General features: G+C 44.3%; 1 protein-coding gene across 1 annotated transcript; it reads right to left on the bottom strand.

Annotated features, from left to right (window-relative positions):
* Positions 1-8144: 8144 nt before the first annotated feature.
* On the bottom strand, positions 8145-9156 carry LOC100944124 (olfactory receptor 4X2-like). The gene has a single exon (XM_003781311.3). The coding sequence runs from the start codon at positions 9130-9132 to the stop codon at positions 8203-8205; it is 930 nt and encodes a 309-aa protein (XP_003781359.1). The 5' UTR covers positions 9133-9156; the 3' UTR covers positions 8145-8202.
* Positions 9157-21558: the final 12402 nt, after the last annotated feature.

Below are 21558 nucleotides of genomic sequence, written 5' to 3'. Positions count from 1 at the left end.
AAGTCCAGCCTACAGGAGAACTAACCTCGGTGAGCTCCACCCTCCTCAGGTGAACTGCCGAGAAGTCTAGCCAGAGACCGGGAAGGTTGCTGTGAACTTTTAAGCACAGAGACTTCAGGGAAGCTGTGTGCAAGGTGTCACCTCAGCCAAGACCATCAGCAGACCTGGGCGCCTCTGCTTTGGAAGTCATAGCACTTCTGTTTTTAGCAAAACACCTTGAGGCTTGATAATGAGACCCCAGGGGCACTGCACCCCAATTAGGGGAGTGGGCCATGGAGACACCTTACCTCCTTGTTGCGTGAACTTTGTGATTCAGACTAACTTTAGAGGCTAAGAAAGACACTTTTTTTTATTCCTTGTTTTAGACTTCTGTACTGAGTCATCTCAAACTCTTTCATTCAGCATGTGGTTTTATACCATCTATGTGGGGAAATAAGCTGGTGTTAAATATGAAGGGACCTATTTTTCTTTTTTCCTAAGAAGCAGGGACAAGTTCGAACTAAACTAGCCCCTTGACCACCACCTTATGTTAACACAGAACTTTGAAAAATGTTTTCACAAAAAATCATTTTACCATAAGAACATTTGCACTAGAATGTTCATTGCAGCTCAATTCTCAATCGCCAAGATATGGAATCAACTCAAGTGGTCATCAATATATGAGTGGATTAATAAACTGTGATATCTGTATACCACAGAATGCTATTCAGCCACAAAAAAGATGGAGACTTTACATCTTTTGTATTAACCTGGGTGGAATTGAAGTATCAGCAGAATGGAAAAGCAGGTATCCAATGTACTCAATACTAATATGAAATCCATAGATAAGCAACTACACACCCACACAAGAGAAAAACACAATTAAATTTGAGTGAGGGAAAGGGGGGAGGAGGGAAAGGGAAGAGGGGAAAGAGAAAGACTGGTAAACTCTCACCTAATGGGCACAGTGTAAGGGGACACAGCACACCCCCCGAGTAAAGAGCTCAATTATAACTTGAACTTGACCTAACAATCACAAATAACACAGCCTAATCATTTGTACCCTCATATTGATCTGAAATAAATTTTTAAAAGAAACTGTTTTTGCCCTGTGAGTTAGGTAAGACAGACACGAGGTAGCATAACAGGGTTCGTTACAGCATGGATGAAGGAGTCAAGCTTCCTTGTGTAAAGGCTGACTCTCCCACTAGTAGGTATATAACTCTGAAAAGTGGCTTAATTTCGTAATGAAGGATGCCACTTGCTCATCTGCAGCTTTTTCTTAGATTGAAAGAAATCAATAAACAATTCCACAGTGTAGTTGGGGAAACTAATTTCACTGCCCTAGGAAATGGTAGTGTGATTAGATCAAAACATCTGTAGAAACACAGACCAGAATAACATATAAACCACTATAACCTAAATGACATTTGCAAAATGTACACCCTAAAACTGAAGACCGCACATTCTTTTCAAGGACACATTATATTAAGATAGACCTTATGTTGGATTTATTGTTTTACAATAAGCTAGTTAGAGGCAAAATACAAAGATGTGTAAGATTCGGGCCATATTCCCAAAGAATCACAGACTAATGGGGAGAAATAAACATTGGTATAAAGGTGTTAACCCATTTATGCCAGAAATTGGAATTTTTTTAATTTTTTGCATGTTGCCCATGGCTCCAGCGAGACTGACTGTAACATCTGTCATAAGCCAACCTATAGTGTTTCTCACCCTGTTCTTTAACTAGACAGGTGAGGCTTTAAGAGGATGATGTCTAAGAACTGCCCCACCTGCTGAAAGAGTGGATGAAAAGAAAGGCTCCCAACTGTGGACGCAAAAGTATCACCAGTGAAAGGCGCCCACGTGTGTGAGACCCAACTAGGAGTATGCACATCTATGGCCAGGGCTCAGTGAATGTAACTGATTCGGAAGCTTTCTACCCCAAGAGGCCCTCCTAAATGCTGGCCGTCTCCTCCTGACTCACCAGGGGCTGTGATGCCAACGCCAGCCCATCATTGCTTTCTCACTATGCAAGTCACAGGGACATAGAACAGGGTCAGTCTACGCTAACACCCAGTAGAATGAGAAATTGAGGGAAGTAATTGCTGGACTGAGGAGCTTGAAGCATGTAGTGTGTAGGGAAATGGAAAATTAAAATCAGGGACTTGAATTCCCTGAACTTTTCTTGCATTCTCTGTCTGGGGAGTTTCTGAGAAGAGCAAAAGTCAATTTCCCAATTGTTTCATTGAAAGGTTGAGGAACCTACCTCTAATTAATACAATTATAAAGCTGGGCCTTCTACCTGCCCCCCTGAGATTTACCCCATTGCTTTGACCCCCGTGGGTTTCCCTCTCCATTCTCAAGTAAGCGGCACGGGAGAATCCAACATCACATCCCCCTCCCCACCAGACATCCCAAGGAGGCTCCTGGAGGCCTCTTCTTGCCTTCACACCTCATTGGACCAGTGATGGGAGTTCCAAGAAGACCTGAACCATGTGGACCTGGACCACTCTGCACACACACTTCAGATATGTCACCAAATTTCAGAATGCTAACACACGGGATGGCCTTCAAGTTCATCTTGTCCAGCTCACTCACTTTAACGATGAGAAAACAGCCAAAGAGGAACAATTATTTTAAATTAGCTAAACCAGCTCTCTCTTAACTCCTAGCATCAGCAACTTCCAGCTGTTCATTCTAAAAGTATTGCAGCCCATATAGCCAATGGCTAGGAGGAGTGAGAGTTATAAGAAACACCTGTATAGCTCAATAATGGAACACCTTGGTGAAAAGGGCATGGGGAGGGATTTAGCTCTCCTAACAAGCCTGAGAGCTCGCGAGATGAGAGCATTGGTGAATCGGCAGTCTCTACACCTGTGGTGTTGAAAGGCACGAGCTCAGCCTTATATTAGGCTAGAGGAGAAGGCAGTTGGGAGGGATCTCATTCTATCATGGACTCGCTTACTCTGACTCTGTCGCTTCTGCTGCCTGCAGAACACCAGCACAGCGTCTCTGCTGAAGATCACTAAGCTCTGCTAAAGACTAAGGTCTGACTTTCTAAGAAGACCTTTAGTCTCTCAAAGACTATCCCTCTCTCTCTCTCCCTTCTGCTAAAGGAAATAGCCCTCAGGCACCTAAGAGCAATTGTTCCTGAGCAAGATAACAGCATAGCGGTCTGCATCCAGAACCTAGTTAAGCCAGGGCTGGAGACCAACCAGTCCCAGGCCCTGATAAGTGGGGACCCTGACATTAAAGTTCTAAGCATTTTGCCACAAATTCCTAGCACATGGTTTCACATGCAGTGGGAGGGGAGTTAGAAAGACCAGAGTTCCCTAACTGCTAGACATGGTTTCCTAAGCTACACATTATCCTCTCACAACTTTTCTAATATACATAGTCAAAGTAACACTCTACTAGAGTAACTAGTATATCCATCTGACAGATTAACTAGAGTAACTAGTATATCCATCTGACAGATTAGGGAACTAGGACTCAGAAAGCTTTAAAAAATATGGTTCATTTGAATGAAGTTGTAAAATTGAAAACATAAAATTTAGAAAGAAAAAATTAAAAGATAAAAATACAGTTCAAATCTGTAACACTAATAAACTGCCCAGTTGGATCAAATGATTAGATATTCCAGGACCTGCCCACTTGGCATATGTGACCAGCAGCTAATGTCCCTTCAGGAAGCAAAGAAACCAGTCAAAAACTGAACTGTCAGGTTAATAGGGGGGTACAAACGACCAGGTCAAAACATTTGATTTTGTTAGGTAGAGTCCCTCTTGTGGTTATGTCCCACACAAAAAAGGTGTGTCAAACCCCCCCTGCCCATTCCGTGAGAGCACCCCAACCCCTCATATTGGAAAGGACTAATTTTCATATATAAATAGAATAAAAAGAATGACAACCTAAATATGGATAGGTGTAGGAACAGTTTACATAAAATGTAAATAGCTGCAAAATATATCAAAAGATATTTAGCATTGTTAAAGAGATATGTACATTAAAAGGATGTTGAGCTCCATTTTTCATCTGTCAGATTAGCAAAATCCCAAAATTTAACAATACATTTTGCAGGAGAGAAAAAATTACTGGTAAAAGTGTACAAGCACTATGAAGAGCAATTGGCCTTATCTATCAAATTACAAGAAACACACACTCCCCCGATGTTTAGTGATGCTGAGCACTTTTTCATAGAATGGTTGCCCACTTACTATGTCTTCCCTGGAGAAATGTCTATTTAAATTCTTACCCTATTTTTAAATAGGGCTATTAGTTATTTTGCTATTGAGTTGTATGGGTTTTTTACATATTTTAGAGGTTAGCCCCTTGACAGATACATAGTTTACAAATATTGTCTCCCATTCCTTATGTTGTCTTATCACTCCATTGATTTATCTGTTTTTTGATGAAAGCACTGGGGGAAAGAATCTCTGTTCATAAACGGTGCTGGAGAACTGGATAGATGTGGGAGGCAGGCAGGCTGAATTCCTCACAGGCCTTCCAATCCAGGGTAAAGTGCCCAGTCAGGGGAATGTCTGCGTGACTCTCCCTGCATGGGGAAATTAGCAGTGCAGGCAGCTGAGACCATCGACTAGTAGCTTAGGCTGGAGAAGCTGAGATGTCTGTCTGAGGAGATGAGACTTGCCCTCTCTCCTCTCTACTGCTTGCACCATTATCTGGCCTCTTCAGATGCTCCATTAACCTATTCCCCTGTTCACTCTTTACCCAGCCTTCCAGAGGGCTGTAATCTCCCCCGCCCTTTCATTCTTATCACTGACTGCCAACTACTAACTGCTGTGCGTTCTTGCATGTATGCTCTGTTATGTACCCAATAAAAAGATTCCTGAGAAGCAGGACAGGTTGCTGCATTGTTCTCAGGCTGCCACCAGGCACATGAAACAGTGTGTGCCCTTACAGGCTTCCAGTTTTATGCACTAAGTTTGGTGTAAGTTTCATGATTTCCCCAGCACCCACTCCTTTGTTGACTGACCACTGTTCCAGGTCAGAGTCCACCAGACACCCCACCGATAGCCACATGTGAAGACTGAAACAGGATCCACATCTCTCATCACTCACAAAAATTAACTCATTACGAATAAAAGACTGTACTTTTTTTCTTTTTTTGAGACAGAATTTCACTATGTCGCCCTAGGTCAAATGCTGTGGCATCACAGCTCACAGCACCCTCAAACTCTTGGGCTTAAGTGATTCTCTTGTCTCAGTCTCCCAATTGTCTGGGACTACAGGCACCCACCACAATGAAGCCTGGCTATTTTTTTTTAATTTACATAGTTTTTCAAAGAAAATATGTATTTCGTGGCATAAGATAATCTAAACACAAAAACAGGGTGCCACCTGTGGCTCAGTGAGTAGGGCACCGGCCCCCTATACCAAGGGTGGTGGGTTCAAACCCAACCCTGGCCAAACTGCAACAACAACAACAAAAAAAAACAGCTGGGCGTTGTGGCAGGCACCTGTAGTCCCAACAACTCAGGAGGCTGAAGCAAGAGAATCACCTAAGCCCAAGAGCTAGAGATTGCTGTGAGCTGTGACACCACAGCACTCTACTGAGGCCAATAAAGTGAGACTCTGTCTCTAAAAATAAAATAAACACAAAAACAATGAATAAATTAATAGAAGAAAACTAATTACCCTGAGTTGATCATTAGCCATTAAATATACATATCAAAATATCACTGTATTCCACAAAGATGTACAATTATTACCTGTCAAGTAAAAAGGAAAAAGATTAAATTTTAAAAACCAGGCTCAGCTCAGCACCTGTGGCTCAAGCCACTAAGGCGCCAGCCACATACACCTGAGCTGGCAGGTTCAGATCCAGCCTGGGCCTGCCAAACAACAATGACAGCTGCAACCAAAAAAAACAGCCGGGTGTTGTGGCGGGCGCCTGTAGTCCCAGCTACTTGGGAGGTGGAGGCAGGAGAATCGCTTGAGCCCTGGAGTTGGAGGTTGCTGTGAGCTGTGATGCCACAGCACTCTACCCAGGGTGACAGCTTGAGGCTCTGTCTCAAAAAAAATAAAATAAATAAAAATAAAAACCAGGCTCAGCGCCTGTAGTACAGTGGTTACAGTGCCAGCCACATACACCAGCGGTGGTGGGTTTGAACCGGCCCTGGCCAGCTAAACAACCGCAACAAAAAAATAGCCAGGCATTGTGGTGGGTGCCTGTAGTCCCAGCTACTTGGGAGGCTGAGGCAAGAGAATCGCTTAAGCCCAAGAGTTAGAGGCTGCTGTGAGCTATGAAGCCATATCACTCTACTGAGGCAACATAGTGAGACTTTGTCTCAAAAAAAATAAAAAATAAATGAATAAAAATTTTAAAAAACTGATAAGTTTTACTATATACAAATGTAAAGAAAGCTTCTAAACACTGAAAACTTTGCAAGTAAGACTCAAAGCCAATGAAACATGAAAACATCCATCCTCACAAAATATCAAGAAAATGTAAACTAAACAACAATAAGATGTCTACCTAATTTGAAAAACTTTTTTACTTTTTATTGTAAAATAATGCGACTTACAAGAAAGCTGCAATAATAGTATAAAGAATTTCTGTTTTCCCTTAATCCAGATTCCCCACATGATTTTTGCCACATTCTCTTTGTCCTTCATTCTCTCAATAAATAAATAGATACATAAACAAATGGATAGAATTTTTGCTGTCACAATGGAAATAGGGAGAAGTGGATCCAAAGATACCAACTTGTAGTTACGTAGGATGATTAAGTCTAGAGACCTGATGTACAGCATGAGAACTACAATTAATAACATTGTGTAACAGATTGGAAATTGGCTCAGAGAGTAGATTTTAGGGACTCTTAGCACAAAGAAAAATCTAACCATATGGAAGTTCTGTCCATTCGCCTGCCTGTGCTCGTCATTTCACTGTGTAGTGTATGTGACACCAAAACAGTTTGTGGTTCACCTTAGACGCGTGTGATAAAAATGATCATTTTTCTGACTTTAGATATCTTGGAGAGTAATTCCTAAATCTAAGGACTTTCTCTGAGATAGAAACAACACAATCATCAAACTCAAGAAAATAATGCCCATATAATTTGGTTATCTCATTTATAGAGTTTTGCCCACTAATGCCCTTTATCTAGCATAGGATCTAATCGAAGATCACATCTTACTTGTCATCTCTCTGTAATCTGAAACAGTTCTTTAATCTTTCCTTGTCTTCATACTTTTGAAGAGTGAAGGACAATAATTTTGCTGAATGGTTTTTTTGGTTTTATTTTGGTTTGGTTTGGTTTTTGAGACAGAGGCTCAGTCTGTCACCCTGGATAGAATGCCACGGTGTCATCGTACCTCGAAGCAACCTCAAACTCCTGGGCTCAAGCTATCCTCCTACCTCAGCCTCCTGTGTAGCTAAGACTACAGGACCCACCATACTAGTGGATAATGTTTTCTATTTTTGATAGAGGTGGAGTTTTGCTCTTGCTCAGGCTGGTCTCAAACTCCTGAGCTTAAGCAATCCACCTGCCTCAGCCTTCCAGAGTACTAGGATTACAGGCATGTGAGCCATCCTGCCCAGCCTACAGAATGTTTTTGAATTTGGGTTTCCCTTATGTTTTTTCATGATTAGACTCAGGTTATGTATTTTGACACCACAGCAAAGCTTGTGTCTCTTTAGTTCACCATAACACAAAGCACACAGCATCAATTTGTCTCATCCTGGGGATGTTAACTTTGGGCGATTGTTTAAAGGGGAGCTGTGAAGTTGCATTTTTATCCCTTTTGCAATTAATTAGTATCTTGTGGGGAGATACTTGGAGACAATGTGAAATCTTATTTCTTATCAAAAATTTTTTCATGACAGCGTTAAATTACGTTAAGAATAATTTTACAAAGTAGGTGATTTCAGTTTAACCCTGAACATCAAAGGTTTTTATACTCTAACACAGCAAATTCACTATAGGAAGTAATTCCAAAAGAAAATCAGAATTATAATTAAGGATTTTTATTCAAGAATATTTACCACAATATTATTTATGGTGTCAAAAAATAGTAAGTCCAAAAGAGAAAATACTTTACAGATGATTACTATGAAATTTTTGAAGTTGAACACCAGGTAGAATAACACCAGTACTAACAAGTCCCGTGAAGTTTCTTCAACCCATTCTGTTCCTTCAGTTTGGACTCAGCATCATTCCAAACCCAAGAATCAAAGCCAAGACTTGACCTCTATTTCTCATCTAGTTTCATTGTCCTGATCCACAGCCTCTTCATGGCCTTCTTCACTTCAGCATTCCTCAGGGAGTAGATGAAAGGGTTGAGGAGCAGGGTTACCACTGTGTAGAACACGGCCACCATCTTGTCCACAGCCAGAGTGGCAGAAGGCCTCAGGTAGATGAAGATGCAGGGCCCAAAGAACAAAATAACCACAGTGACATGGGACCCACAGGTGGAGAGGGCTTTACGCCGCCCCTCCGAGCTCCGGATCCTGAGATGGAACAAGATGACCACATAGGATCCTAAGAGGACCACACAGCTGATCACAGACAGAGTCCCACCATTGGCAACAATCAGCAGGCCAAAGAGGAAGGTGTCAGAACAGACAAGTTTGAGAAGCGGAAGCAGGTCACAGAAGTAGTGGTCAATCACATTGGGGCCACAGAATGGCAAGTGGAGGATGACAAGGACTTGGGCAAAGGAGTGCACGAAGCCTCCCACCCACGCTAGTCCCACGAGAACAGCACACACCTGCCTGTTCATGATGGTGGTATAGTTGAGGGGCTTGCAGATGGCCACATAGCGGTCATAGGCCATTACGGTGAGCAGGAAAATCTCAGTGCCACCGAAGAAATGGATGAAAAAGAGCTGCGTCATGCAGCCCCACAGAGATATGGTTTTTCTTTCAGCCAGCAGATCCGAGATGAGTTTGGGGGCCGTCGTGGAGGAGTAGCAGATTTCCACAAAGGACAAGTAGCTGAGGAAGAAGTACATGGGGGAACCAAGACTTCTGCTGGTCATGACCGTGAGCACGATGAGAAGATTCCCCAGCACAATTGCCATGTACAAGAGCAGAAATATCACAACACAAACTCTCTGCACCCCCGGGTGGGGAGAAAGGCCCAGAAAAATGAATTCGGTCACATTGTTTATGTGATCCATGAGGTCTCCACCAAGAGGCAGCAGTTTGGGTGACGTGATCTGAAATGATACAGAGCACAAGACTTCTTTTTCAAGTGGGTGAATTACATAAAAGCCCTTGCATAGCTGAGAAGCTTGTGAGCTGGATATTGAAAGGCAAGTAGGAGCTAGTTGTGTGCAGAAGGGAAGAGCCTTCGAGGAAGAAAGAGAGCAGGTCCAAATGCATGGTGTGTGGCTGGAAGGAAGGGGAGAAGAGCAAACACGAAGGCTGTAAAGAGACTAGCAGCAGCTTGTGAAGGAGTGTTAGGGACTCTGGGGTTGATCCTGCAGGCAATGGGCAATCACGAAGAACATTCATCAACTAGAAGAAGATGAACTCACTTTGTATGTAGATGGTGGACTAGTGGAAACAGGCCAGAGGGGAGGACCTGTTAGGAAGTTAGTAAGTCCCTTCACTGGACAGTATGGACAGCCACAGTAGGGTTACTGTCTCCGCATGCTATTGCTTTGCAATTTTTTTGTTTGTTTGTTGATACAGAGTTTTACTATGTCACCCTCGGTAGAGTGCTGTGATGTCACAGCTCACAGCAACCTCAAACTCTTGGGCTTAAGTGACTCTGTTGCCTCAGCCTCCCCAGTAGCTGGGACTACAGGCACCTGCCACAATGCACAGCTATTTTTGTTGTTGGTGTTGTTGCAGTTGTCATTGTTGTTTAGCAGGCCCAGGCTGGGCTTGAACCCGCCAGCCTTGGTGTACGTGGCCAGCGCCCTACTCACTGAGCTACGGGCACCGAGCTTGCCTTGCAATGTGTTTAATTATCCTTCGTCCCACTTCTCCTTGTTCCTTTTCTATCCTTGCCTTGCAGAACAGGGTCATCAACCTTTCCACATCCCATTTCGATATTCAGAAGAGAAGTCACTGGGAACCTCCCTTGACACTCAGCACCCTTTTATTTCTGTTTCTCCTAATTCTCTTTCTATTCTTGGTCACTCGGTGACCTTGTTCCTTTCCACAGGTCCAGCTCAATCCATGCCCAATTCTCCCCTTTACTGGTACCTTCATTTTCTCCAATCCTATGACTCCTGGTAATCAGAAAGGTCCACACTGCCCCCTCCCAGTCCCAACTCACGTTCTGACACTTATGTCTCCACAGCTCAGGCTTCCAGCACTCAGGGCACCACCAGGACTGCTCATTGACTGGTTGGCAGCCCGCCCTAGTCCATATTGGACTTTATCCATGTGGCTGAGGTCTGTGTGTGTCAACATGGCCCCTCATACGGGCAGACTGCAGGACAGCCGAGCTGAGGAGCCAGATGACTTCCACTCACACCACAAAGCTTCCAGTGACTGGACCAGGCTCAGGGGATTAGACCACCCAGAGCCAGAAGGAAATCACAATAGAACAAACAGTTACAGGAATTGTTAAAAGGGCAGGGACCAGCTCTAGACTGTCAGATCAGCTGGGGAATCCTACCAAGAGGCTGTTCACAGATGAAAGTACTATTAGCATTCTGGACTCCCAGGTTCACATTCAGGTTTTTTCAGGTAGTATCCATGAAATATGTAGAAAGCTTTTTAACCATCAACATGCAGGTAAGACCTACCTCACAGGCAGATGCCATGAATTCACTCCCAGCCCCAGCCCAGGATCAGTTAAGTGCCAGGCCCATGGGCTGCCTTGGATTTCCCTCAGAGATTGGAAATCCATCTCCCCAGTCTGCAGCTCTGCATGGCCAGTGGCCCCGTCATCTCAGAACATTCTGGAATCACAGCATTTGACACACCAAATTGTGATTACTTTACGTGACCATGTGCCCCCCACTGGAGTGTGAGCTCCCCGATGGCAGAGGTTAGAGCTTGCTCCCCACTCAGTCTCCTGGGCTTAGTGAAGGGCCTGCCAGGAAAGAGCCTGCAGTGCCCACAAACAGAATGAATGATCCGCGGATGAAAGTCTTCCCTAACCTTCTCTGCACAGTGTTTGGTTAGTGTAGGTGTTCAGTAAATATTGAAAGAACAAAGGTCCCCAAGGACAGAGGCCACGTCTTCTCCATCCCTGAATCCCACTTGTGCTTGCCTCAAAGTCAGACAACTCAAGAGCACTTTGTAAAGTGTCATGTGCTCCTGCCACCCTCTCCTTTTCTTTCTAAGTAGAATCAGTCATCACATGGAAAAGAAGTCCACGGTCACAAAACAAAACTCACCCAGGTGTCTCTGTGGCTCTGTTGTTCTCAGCACAGTTACCCTTTCTGTTCTGACCATGGAGATGGAAATAACACCCTGAGACCTACTCTGGCTCATGCGCGATTCCCAGTTAGCCACTCAAGAAACATTACCAATGGCCGGCTACAAAACAGAGCTCCTGCCTCGCAGGGGTCCCCAGGTGAGGATCTGCTTCCTGCAGCCTCAGGCTTGGGAATTTAAAACAAGAGTAAAGTAGACTTGCCTCCCAGATACTCCACAGAGAACTAAGGACCCTGGCAGCTCAGTCTTGAGTTCCCCTAACTTAAGGGACACCAGGGAGAAGGCAGGTGATCAGAAGAGGCTTGGTCCCCCGAGGGCCATACCCTTTCTGCTTCCTAATCAAGCAGACTTCCTAGAGGGAAGCAGGACCTCAAACTCCTCCCAGGAAACAGCTTGCGCAAAACAACCAGAACCTGTAGGAAAAGCTCAAACTTTCTTGTAGGAAACAACTCAGAAATCAGTAGGAAATGGGCACAAGTTAACCTCGCCCAATGTCCTCAGAGCTCTTACTCTTCATGGGGCTCTTCAGAGGTCAATGAAAGATGCTCCTGCTTGTCATGAACTCCATCATGTGGCTTCACATAAAATGACACTGTTCGAAAGGGTGGGTCCAAGGGACAGGTGTCACAAATGTCGGGAAACCGAAATGGCTCATCTCCTCGCCACTGCTGTGGACGTAGTATAGATCCATAGTTCTCCACCAGCGGCAATTTTGCTATCCTGAGGACAGCTGGCAATAGCTGGAAACCTGGGCTCTAGTGGGGAGGGGCAGGGATGCTGTGAAATCTACTATTTGGATTTTTGAGACCATCGTCTGCCAGAAAACTAATAAACTTCTCTTTCCAATCCTCAAACCGCTTGTCCCTCTTCTTCTGATGCAGCCTCAGGGAATCGTGCCGAGCTTCCAGTCACATTTACACATTTCTCTTCCGAGCACAGGGAGCAGCTGCTCCTCTCATGTAAAGGGGCATATCTGCAAAATTTCCAGCAGCTTTTATTCATAACAGCCAAAAACTGAAATCAACCAACAGCCAGCAACCAGAGACTGTGTGTGTTTAAACTGTAGAACATTCGTAGTAAATAAAAAGAGCCAACTATCGCAACTCACAGTGTGGATGAATTTCAAAAACATTAGGTTGAGAGAAAGAAGCCAGATGCAAATGATTACATGATTTATGATTCCATTTATACGAGTTTACAAACAGACAAAACTAGAAATTAGATGAGCGGTCGCCTGTGGGGGGGTGGGTGTTGCCTGAAAGCAATCATGAGAAGCTTCTAGAGTGATAGAAACAGTCTACATCTCGGTTGGGATGTTGGCTGTGCAGACATAAAATTGTCCAAACTCACTGGACTGGACTGTCTGTACATTTCACTGAATGTAAATTGTACCCTAATTGCTGAGAAACCAGATTGTAATGTTCTCACCACAAAAATGATCACTTTGTGAAGTGGTACATTTGTTAATTAGCTAGATTTAGCCATTTACATATATACAACGTGTATATATTTCAAAATACATTGTGTGTGCAAAATACAATTTTATCTGTCAATCTTAAAAAATAAAATAAAAAAAAATTTTTTTGCAGTCTTTGCCTGAGGCTGGGTTTGAACCCGCCACCTCTGGCATATGGGGTCGGTGCCTTACACCTTTGAGCCACAGGCACCGCCCAAAAATAAAATAAAATTATTTTTAAAAAGTAAAGCCCAACTGGGATCGGGGACAACAGCGGGTGAAGCATCGGATCGTGGAGTCAGAAAACTTGAACTTGTGCCCAGGCTTTGTACTTGACTTCTGGAGCCGAGATTGCCAGTTACCCCAGCATTTATTTTTTCCTTCTTCCTTCTATAGTATTAGAACCCCTGAATTTTTATTGAGGTACATGGAGAACATGCCTTAATAAAAATTACATTGTCCAGACTCTTTTGCAACTTCAAGGACAGGGACAGGCACTTATTTTTGTCCTTCCTCCTTCCTGATGCCAGGAATGCCGTTATTATGACCGGAGCTCCAGTAGCCCTTTTGGGCTATGCAGTGACCTTGGGAATAGAAGCTCTAAGGGCTTGAAAAACATGATAGAAAGAGAAACTTTCTACCCCAAACTATTAACTTTCTGACTTCTACCTTGGTTTAAATTCTGTTCCCTGTAGGTAAGACTTAATCTAAATGATGTTTCAATCTCTAAAACTGTACAGTAGGAGTAATTAATTCATACTTCATTGACTTCACAGGATTCCTGAGACTCTAGTGAAGCAATGGATGTGACAGGGCTTTGACACCCGCATAAGTATTATGCAGATATGCGGTATATCAATTACTCTATAATAAATTCAAACATGGCTTTCAGGTATTTCCATGTAGTTTGTAAAGGTGTTTTTTTTTTCATTTCAAGATACTATATTAACACCACTGCTATATCTTATATAAAAGTAATTTAAAAGAAATGTTTTCCCTGGCTGCTCCAAGCAATCTCACTTCCGGCTCAAACCCTTCCCAAATGATAAAAATATATAATGTTGACATCACTTTGATGTCTTTCCCACTCAGCACCTATGGAATTCCTGCCATCTGTCACTCATCTCACTGGAAGAGAAAATAAGTTGCTTTAAAATATACTATTTTTGGCTGGGTACAGTGGCTGATGGGAGGCTGAGGCAGGCCTGGGCTTGTCTCTACAAAAAATAATAATAAAATGTTTAATTAGCCAGAGCTGGTGATATTGCTGCTCACAAGGCTGAGGCAAAATGGATTGCTTGAGCCCAGGAGTTCAAGGCTTCAGTGAACTATGATAATGCCACTGTACTTTACCTGAGCAACAACCTTGTCTCTTCGATCCTATAATTCCTCTACTAGGCATATAGTAGACCAGAAGACCAAATATCACACTATAACCAAGATATTTGTACCAGAATGCAGCCCAATTCATAATTGCTAAGTCATGGAAGAAGCCCAAATGCCCATCGACCCACGAATGGATCAATAAATTGTGGTCTATGTACACCATGGAATATTATGCAGCCTTAAAGAAAGATGGAGACTTTGTTTACATGGATGGAGCTGGAACATATTCTTCTTAGCAAAGTATCTCAAGAATGGAAGAAAAAGTATCCAACGTACTCAGCCCTACTATGAAACTAATTTATAGCTTTCATATGAAAGCTATAGCCCAATATAGCCCAAGAATATGGGGAAAGGGAGGGGAGGGGAGAAGGGAGGATGGGTGGAAGGAGGGTAATTGGTAGGACCACACCTATGGTGCATCTTACAAGGGTACATGTGAAACTCACTAAATGTAGAATATAAATGTCTTAACACAATACCTAAGAAAATGATATGAAGGCTATGCTAACCAGTTGGATGAAAAGTATTTCAAATTGTATATAGAAACAGCACACTGTTATATAAATGTTATATAAGAATATAAATGTCTTAACACAATAACTAAGAAAATGATATGAAGGCTATGTTAAGCAGTTGGATGAAAGTATTTCAAATTGTATGTAGAAACAGCACCCCATGATAGTATTAATGTACACAGCTACTATTTAATTTAAAAAAAAGACAAGAAAATGCCATGAAGGCTATGTTAACCAGTTTGATGAAAATATTTCAAATTGTATATAAAACCTGCACATTGTACCCCATGACTACATTAATGTACACAGTGATGATTTAATTTAAAAAAGGAAAAAGAATAATAATAATAATTTTTACTATCAGTTTGACAAAAAATGTAAAAGGTTAAGAATATCCATTGTTGGTACAGTATAGGACAATGGTACCCTGGTATCATGGTGGGCATATAAGTTAGTAACCGAGTATCTTGGGCAGAAACCACTAACTGTCCCCAAGACCCACTCTTCCCTCCTTTAGGTGAGCAGCTACACCACACTGCTGGCCACTAATGCAGTCAGGTTTGCAGGTAAGTTTCTCCAAGAAAATGTGAGAAGTGACGTGAGCCACCTTCAGGTCTCACCATAGAAGCCTCCCATGCACACGCTCCATGCCCTTCCTCTGCCACTGCCCGGATGCAGGTAATGCTGAGATTTTAGTAGATGTCCCCAAATGACAGTGTAGGGAAGAGCCAGCCATCAACCCAGAACTGTTACCTGATAGGAGTCAAGCCCGTGTAGTGGAATCAATCCACTACAATGGCCTCCCCTAACATTTTTTTTAACTTTTTATTTTGAAATAGTAAAAAATAACTGACTTGGGCAGCGCCTGTGGCCCAAAGGAGTAAGGCACAGGCCCCATATGCCGGAGGTGGCGGGTTCAAACCCAGCCCCAGCCAAAAACTGCAAATAGATAAATAAATAAATAACTGACTTGCAGAAAAGTTACATAAATTTTTTATTTCGGATTAAAATGAGGGTACATACAATTAGGTTATATTATTTGCATTCGTAATGTAAAATCCAAGTTGGAACTGTGACCTTCACCCAGGAGTGTGCCGTGTACACATACTTATGCTCAGTATGGGAAGTGGGAAGCTCCCTTCCCCTTCTCCCCCGTCACCCTCTCCTTTCCTTCTTCAGTTGAGTTTTTCTCTCAGGTGAGCATGTGGTTGTTAATCTATTGGTTTCAATTTGGTGTTGAGCACACGTGACGCTTGTTTTTCCATTCTTGTGATACTTAGGAGAGTACTCCCCAAATCCTTCGAGGTTGTTACAAAAGATCCATCTCTTTATGGCTGAAGAGTATCCCACGGTACACATGTACATGTACTGTAGTTTATTAATCCACTCATGGGGTGAAGGGCACTTGGGTTGTTTCCACATCTTTGCAATTGTGAATTGGCCTCACCTACATTAATGAACTAATTGTTTAACTTTTTAGCAGGGCAATTTGGCCTTCTTTAAAAGATAATATGTACATCCCAGTTACCTAGCAATTATCTTTCCGGCTACCCGTCCTAAAGCAGTCTCACAAATGGGCAAGAGAGACGCATACAAAGAAAGACATTGTAGCATTGCTTTTAATGTATCCCACCCTAAATTTCCACTTCAACACAATAGAACATTGCCTATTTAGAAGAATATAATTAGCTCAATCTTGATACACACACATTTTGAGACCTGTATGAAATAAAATACTGTGTAAGAGTTAAAAGAATAGCCACATCTACAGATACAGTGACAGAGCACCAAAATACATTGTTAACAAGAAAAGGGAAAAAGCAAGTTGCAAAACAGTATGCGTGGTATAAAACCACAGGTGTGCAAATAAAATACATGTGGATCGAATCCATATACGTTCGATCACTTCCACCAACCCTCGTGACTCAGATATTGGCCTCTTTGAATTAAGTAGGAACTGTTCTCTCCCGCTACCGTGATCACCAAGGGGGAGAAAAGGGCCAATTAGTCCTGTGCTCTGTGAGTTCAACAATCAAGCAGTCCTCTGCCTTCTGGGCCCGCACCCGACTTTATGGCATCATGACAACTTTTGGCAACTAATTACACCCTAAGGAACTGCTAGTTATGAAAAGTTTTCAAAGAAAACTAATGTCATCCCTTGGGGGGAGGGAGTCCTTCAGAGCTGACTGAAAACTTTTTTACCTTGTTGAGATTCCCAGGAGCTTCAAGTATATAATTAAAGGCATGATTGGAGTCTAGGGGAGCACAGTCCCACTAAATGTGCAATCACTGATGAACTAGGACTTAAGGGTCCAGATTTCTCCTGTAACTACACTGTGGTTAAAACCAAGGCACAGCATCTTACAGATACTCCTGTTAGGTCCGCAATAAACCTTTAGAAGCCGCTGGGTCACGTGCCATGCAGGACCCAGCTGTCCTACTGTTCCACACTATGTCTTTCCCAGCGACTGCTTCCCCAGACAGGTCACTCTGGAACAGAGGATGCTGCCATTCGTGGAGTCCCCGTGATGTGCCTGGTGCTCTGCTAAACACTGTATGCAGTGCCCCGACTGACGTGGCAGAGAATGTCAACGCTCATCCACAGTTCTCTTCCTCCTGGGCATACAGCTACTGATGGAATGTGGAGTCCCTCAGTATCCGTGGGGGGATTGCTTCCAGGACCCCCATGGACACAAAAATGTACAGATGCTCAAATCCCTTGTATAAGATTTGCATATAAGCTTTTAGACTCCTGTATACTTCAAATCATCTAGATTACTTATACTACATAATACAATATAAATGTTATGTAAATAGTTTTACTGTGTTTTTTGGCTTGTTGTTTTTCATTAATATATTGTTATGCATTATTAATTTTTCCCCAGACATTTTTGATCTCTGGTTGATTGAACCTATGGATGCAGAACCCAGGAATGTCAAGGGCCAGTTGTGTGTGACTTCCAAATCTGACCCATAAAAACTTCCCACAGGCTGCCTTCAGCTTCCTTTTCCTCACCTACCAGCTGGGTAGCATGCTGGGTGACCTGGTGGAGCCTCGGTTAAAGGCTGTAGAAATTCTACCCATCTAGAATTTTGAATGGCTGCCAGCCACAGGAAACTGTGCCGGAGGGTATCAAATCATGGGTGTTTGTTACAACACCAGTTGGTATACTCCAAATCATGCCATCTATTTCACCATCTGGGAAATACAAATTAAATCACTTTTTTAAAATCTCCCCAACTAATGGCTCAAGGCCTCACCTGCCTTATTAGCAGGAAGTCCATTATCTCTCACGTAATGCCTGACCCCATCTGTTCTGTCCAGCTGAACCTGAGACTGGAATAACCCCAAAAGCAATGGCAGGGGAATCCCCCAAGACAGGGCTCCAAACCATCCAAAGATGCACCTGGTTGGGATCCAGAGAAAGAAGCACTCAATTCCAGAGTGACCCACCCAAAGCATTTATTAGGGGAACTTCCTTGCAGGTGCTGCCGCAGTCCTCGTGGGGACAGCAAGGGAAACTGTGTGTTCTACCTGGGCATGTCACCACCTGGGGTCAGGATACCGGGCTTCTGTGAGGGTTTAAGGAATTTCGCTTGGGACCAGGGCTAGTTTCTTAGGGTTTCACACAACTACCTAGATGCTTGTATCAGGGCCTGAGAGTATTGACGCTGTGGGTTCAAGTCTTCCAGGAAAAACCTGCCCCAGCTGGGTCACAGGCACTCTCCAGTTTTCGTCCGGACACAGAAGGAAGTGGGGAACTGGGGGATCCTTACATCATCTCCACCCCAAATTGTAAAAGAACTTCTGAGGAACACTCAATCTGAAGCACTCCTGCTTCCAAAGCAATGTGAGAAGAGCGGAAATTACTCTGTGGTCATGGCGGTGTAGCTGGCCCCACCTCATCTGGTGGGCAAGTGTCTGCAGCAGGCCCAGCCCCCTGCCGTGCTGAGGTGACCTCCAACTTGAGCTCTAAGGTCACTGTTCTCTCTGTTCCTTCTCATGCCCTCAGCATGAGACACAGTGGCCCAGCATGGTGTGCCCAGGCACAGGGTCCCCCAAATCAAGCCTCCCACACAAACCACAGTGCTGAACGTACATTACCCCCCAGGTACCCCTTTCCCTCTTGGTGGGAACCCTCTTGGGGCTTTTCACATTCTTTTCTGTGGGTGCATCATACTCAATACCACCCTGAACCACCAGAAATAGGTTCCATTAGCTACAAATCTCAAAGACCAAGAGTCAGGGGTCTCATCCCCTTCCTTTCCTGAAAGCCCCTTGCTCTGTATAAAGATTGTGCTTGCCAAGGGGAGAGGCAGGGTGGTGCCTGTGGCTCAAAGGAGTAGGGTGCCGGCCTGATATGCCAGAGGTGGCGGGTTCAAACCCAGCCCTGGCCAAAAAGTGCAAAAAAAAAAAAAAACAAAAAACCAGGGGAGAGGCACTTTTTGCTCTGCCTCAGAAAAGATGTAATGGGCAGCTATACTCGCTGAATCCACATCATTAAGCAGGGCACTCAGTTAGGGTCTCAGAACAAAGTCATCTCCTCCAAGGAAACGTTCTCTCTGCCCATACAAAGCAGCTAGCAATTCACCTTGGATTTTGCACTCCTTACAGATGAAGAACTAGAAGCTTAAAGAGGTGGGTTGACTTGCCTCCAGTATCACAGCCTGCAAGCAGGTGGTCAGCCAAGCCGTGAGCCAGGTCCACATGACTCCATCACCGCCCCACCCCCTCCAGCCCCAGGAATCCACCGTGTGGCTTTTGCACTTCCCTTCCCCATCCCATCCCCCTCCTTTCCTAAAGCCTTCCTCTTCCCCTTCCAGCATCTTTGTCTGTTTGTTTGTTTAGACAGGGTCTCTCTTTTTGTCACCCAGGCTAGAGTATAATGGCATTATCATACCTCACTGTAACCTCAAACTCCTGGGCTCAAACAATCCTCCTGCCTCAGCCTCCTGAGTAGCTGGTACTACAGGTGTGCACCACCGTGCCTAACCAATTTTTTAATTTTTTGTAAGAGATGATATCTCGCTCTTGCTCAGGCTGGTCTTGAACGCCTGAGCTCAAGTGATCCTCCCACCTTGGGTTCCCAAAGTGTTAGGGTTACAAGCATGAGCCACAGCATCTGGCCCAGCATCCTTTTATCCACATCCCAGCTCCTCACTCCCATGGCCCCTGCATCTCCTGCACCTGATACTTACACTAAGCCGGCAAGACCGTCAGTATCTAAGAAGCAACTCTCTGCTGCAGAGCTGGGGTGCAGTCAAGGACAGAGCCCTGAATTTCAGGCCAGAGAAGAACTCACTTCCCATCTTGCCCCTTACTAGCTGTGTGGCTTTGGCAAGACACTACTCATCTCCACCGTTCTGTTGAGGACCCCACAGGGGCCGAGAGAGGTGGATCACTGTGGTAATTTGCTGCTAAACCAACCCATGTTTGGCCCTTTCTGCTTCCCTCCCACCAAACCCATGGATTTTACAATTTCATGTGAAGGACAGATTCTAGCTATAAAAATTTCTTGTTTGGCTATGGCTGTTATAATAGACTTTCCTGATCCTCTTGTGTAAAAATAATCTGTAAAGCCAAGTTTTGTGGAAGGAGAACAGGGATCTTTGAATTCTAAAAGCTGTCTTTACTCATCGAGAGAAAAGCTCAGAATCTGAGCACACAGTTGTTCAATGACCACAGGGATAGAAAACTCTGGATACGTCACAGGGAGGAAGTGAACAGGCTGTGGCTGAAGGTGAAGTGGAGAGAGACATTCAGAGGGGACAAGACTAGAGTCCCCAGGGACACACCATCCGAGGACCCCTGCATCCCGCCCTCTTACCCCTAGACCTAAGGGCAGAGGGCTGGGGTTCAAGGCAATAAAAAGTCAGGTAGAGACTCCAGATGCAGCAGGAAGAGATTCTGAGAACATCCAGATGGGGTGTCACCTCCACTTCCAACACAGCATGGGAGCAGCAGAGCCACATTCGTGCGATGTGCAGGAGATCCAGAACTTTCCATATGCCCCATCCCTGGAGGTACAACATGCAGAAGAGACATAGAGACCACCAGACCTGAGGGTGGGACAGGAGGCAGCCTAACGTGTGGACCCCCAGACAAAGGTAATGACAGAGTTCACGGCCACCAGCTGCAAGTGCCACAGCCAAGGGGACCAATGTCATCGCCCGCCAACGTCATCTCCGTCGGATTCAGCCATGACGACAGGCGATGCCTGGAGGAGGGCAGGACAGGACACTTCAACAAGAAGCAGAGGCCACAGGACAGCCTGACAACCAGAAGCGCCTTCACCACCACCACCCAACACACACCAAGAGGAGGGACGGCCACACACACACCAGTCTCCATCTCAGAAAGAAGACGGAGGAGGAGAGTGGAGAAAACCGGCAAGGCAAAGCATTCACCCAAAGAAGCCGAGGTAACCTAAGAAATTGCTTTGAACCAGAAGATTCTGAATCACGCCTACCTGACAAGTTCGTGCTCTCCTTGATCCTCTGCCACCACGATGAGCTTGAGAGTGTTGGAACCTAAAGCAACGCTGCTGAGAGACCACCATGTACACATGGAAATACCAAGGAGTGTTTTTGTTTTTTCAGGCGTATGCTCAGTTCGCTCCCACTAACAGCGTGGTTGCAAGGGAGTGGCCCGGAAACAATGGCTAGGGAAGTTTTTATACATTTCTTTGCAAGGTATTATGGGTTGCAATAAAATGCTAGGGAAGGTAGCTGGGGGAGAAGTCTGTACGTGACCATCTATTGGTCATTGGGGAGGCCTGGGGATTCTGACAGGTCGACTGTCCCTCCATGGTCAGGGTCTCCACTGGGGTGAGTAATGTGTGAATCTC

Source organism: Otolemur garnettii, unplaced genomic scaffold, assembly GCF_000181295.1.
Source record: "Otolemur garnettii isolate 467f Iridium unplaced genomic scaffold, OtoGar3 scaffold00001, whole genome shotgun sequence".
In the NCBI taxonomy this organism is placed as follows: Eukaryota; Metazoa; Chordata; class Mammalia; order Primates; family Galagidae; genus Otolemur; species Otolemur garnettii.
The sequence above is the reverse complement of the archived record's forward strand: the minus strand, read 5'-3'. Positions and strand labels throughout refer to the sequence as shown.

Excerpts from the sequence above, each read along its gene's own strand:
- LOC100944124 (XM_003781311.3), bottom strand. The coding sequence starts at position 9,132 with ATGGATCACATAAACAATGTGACCGAATTCATTTTTCTGGGCCTTTCT.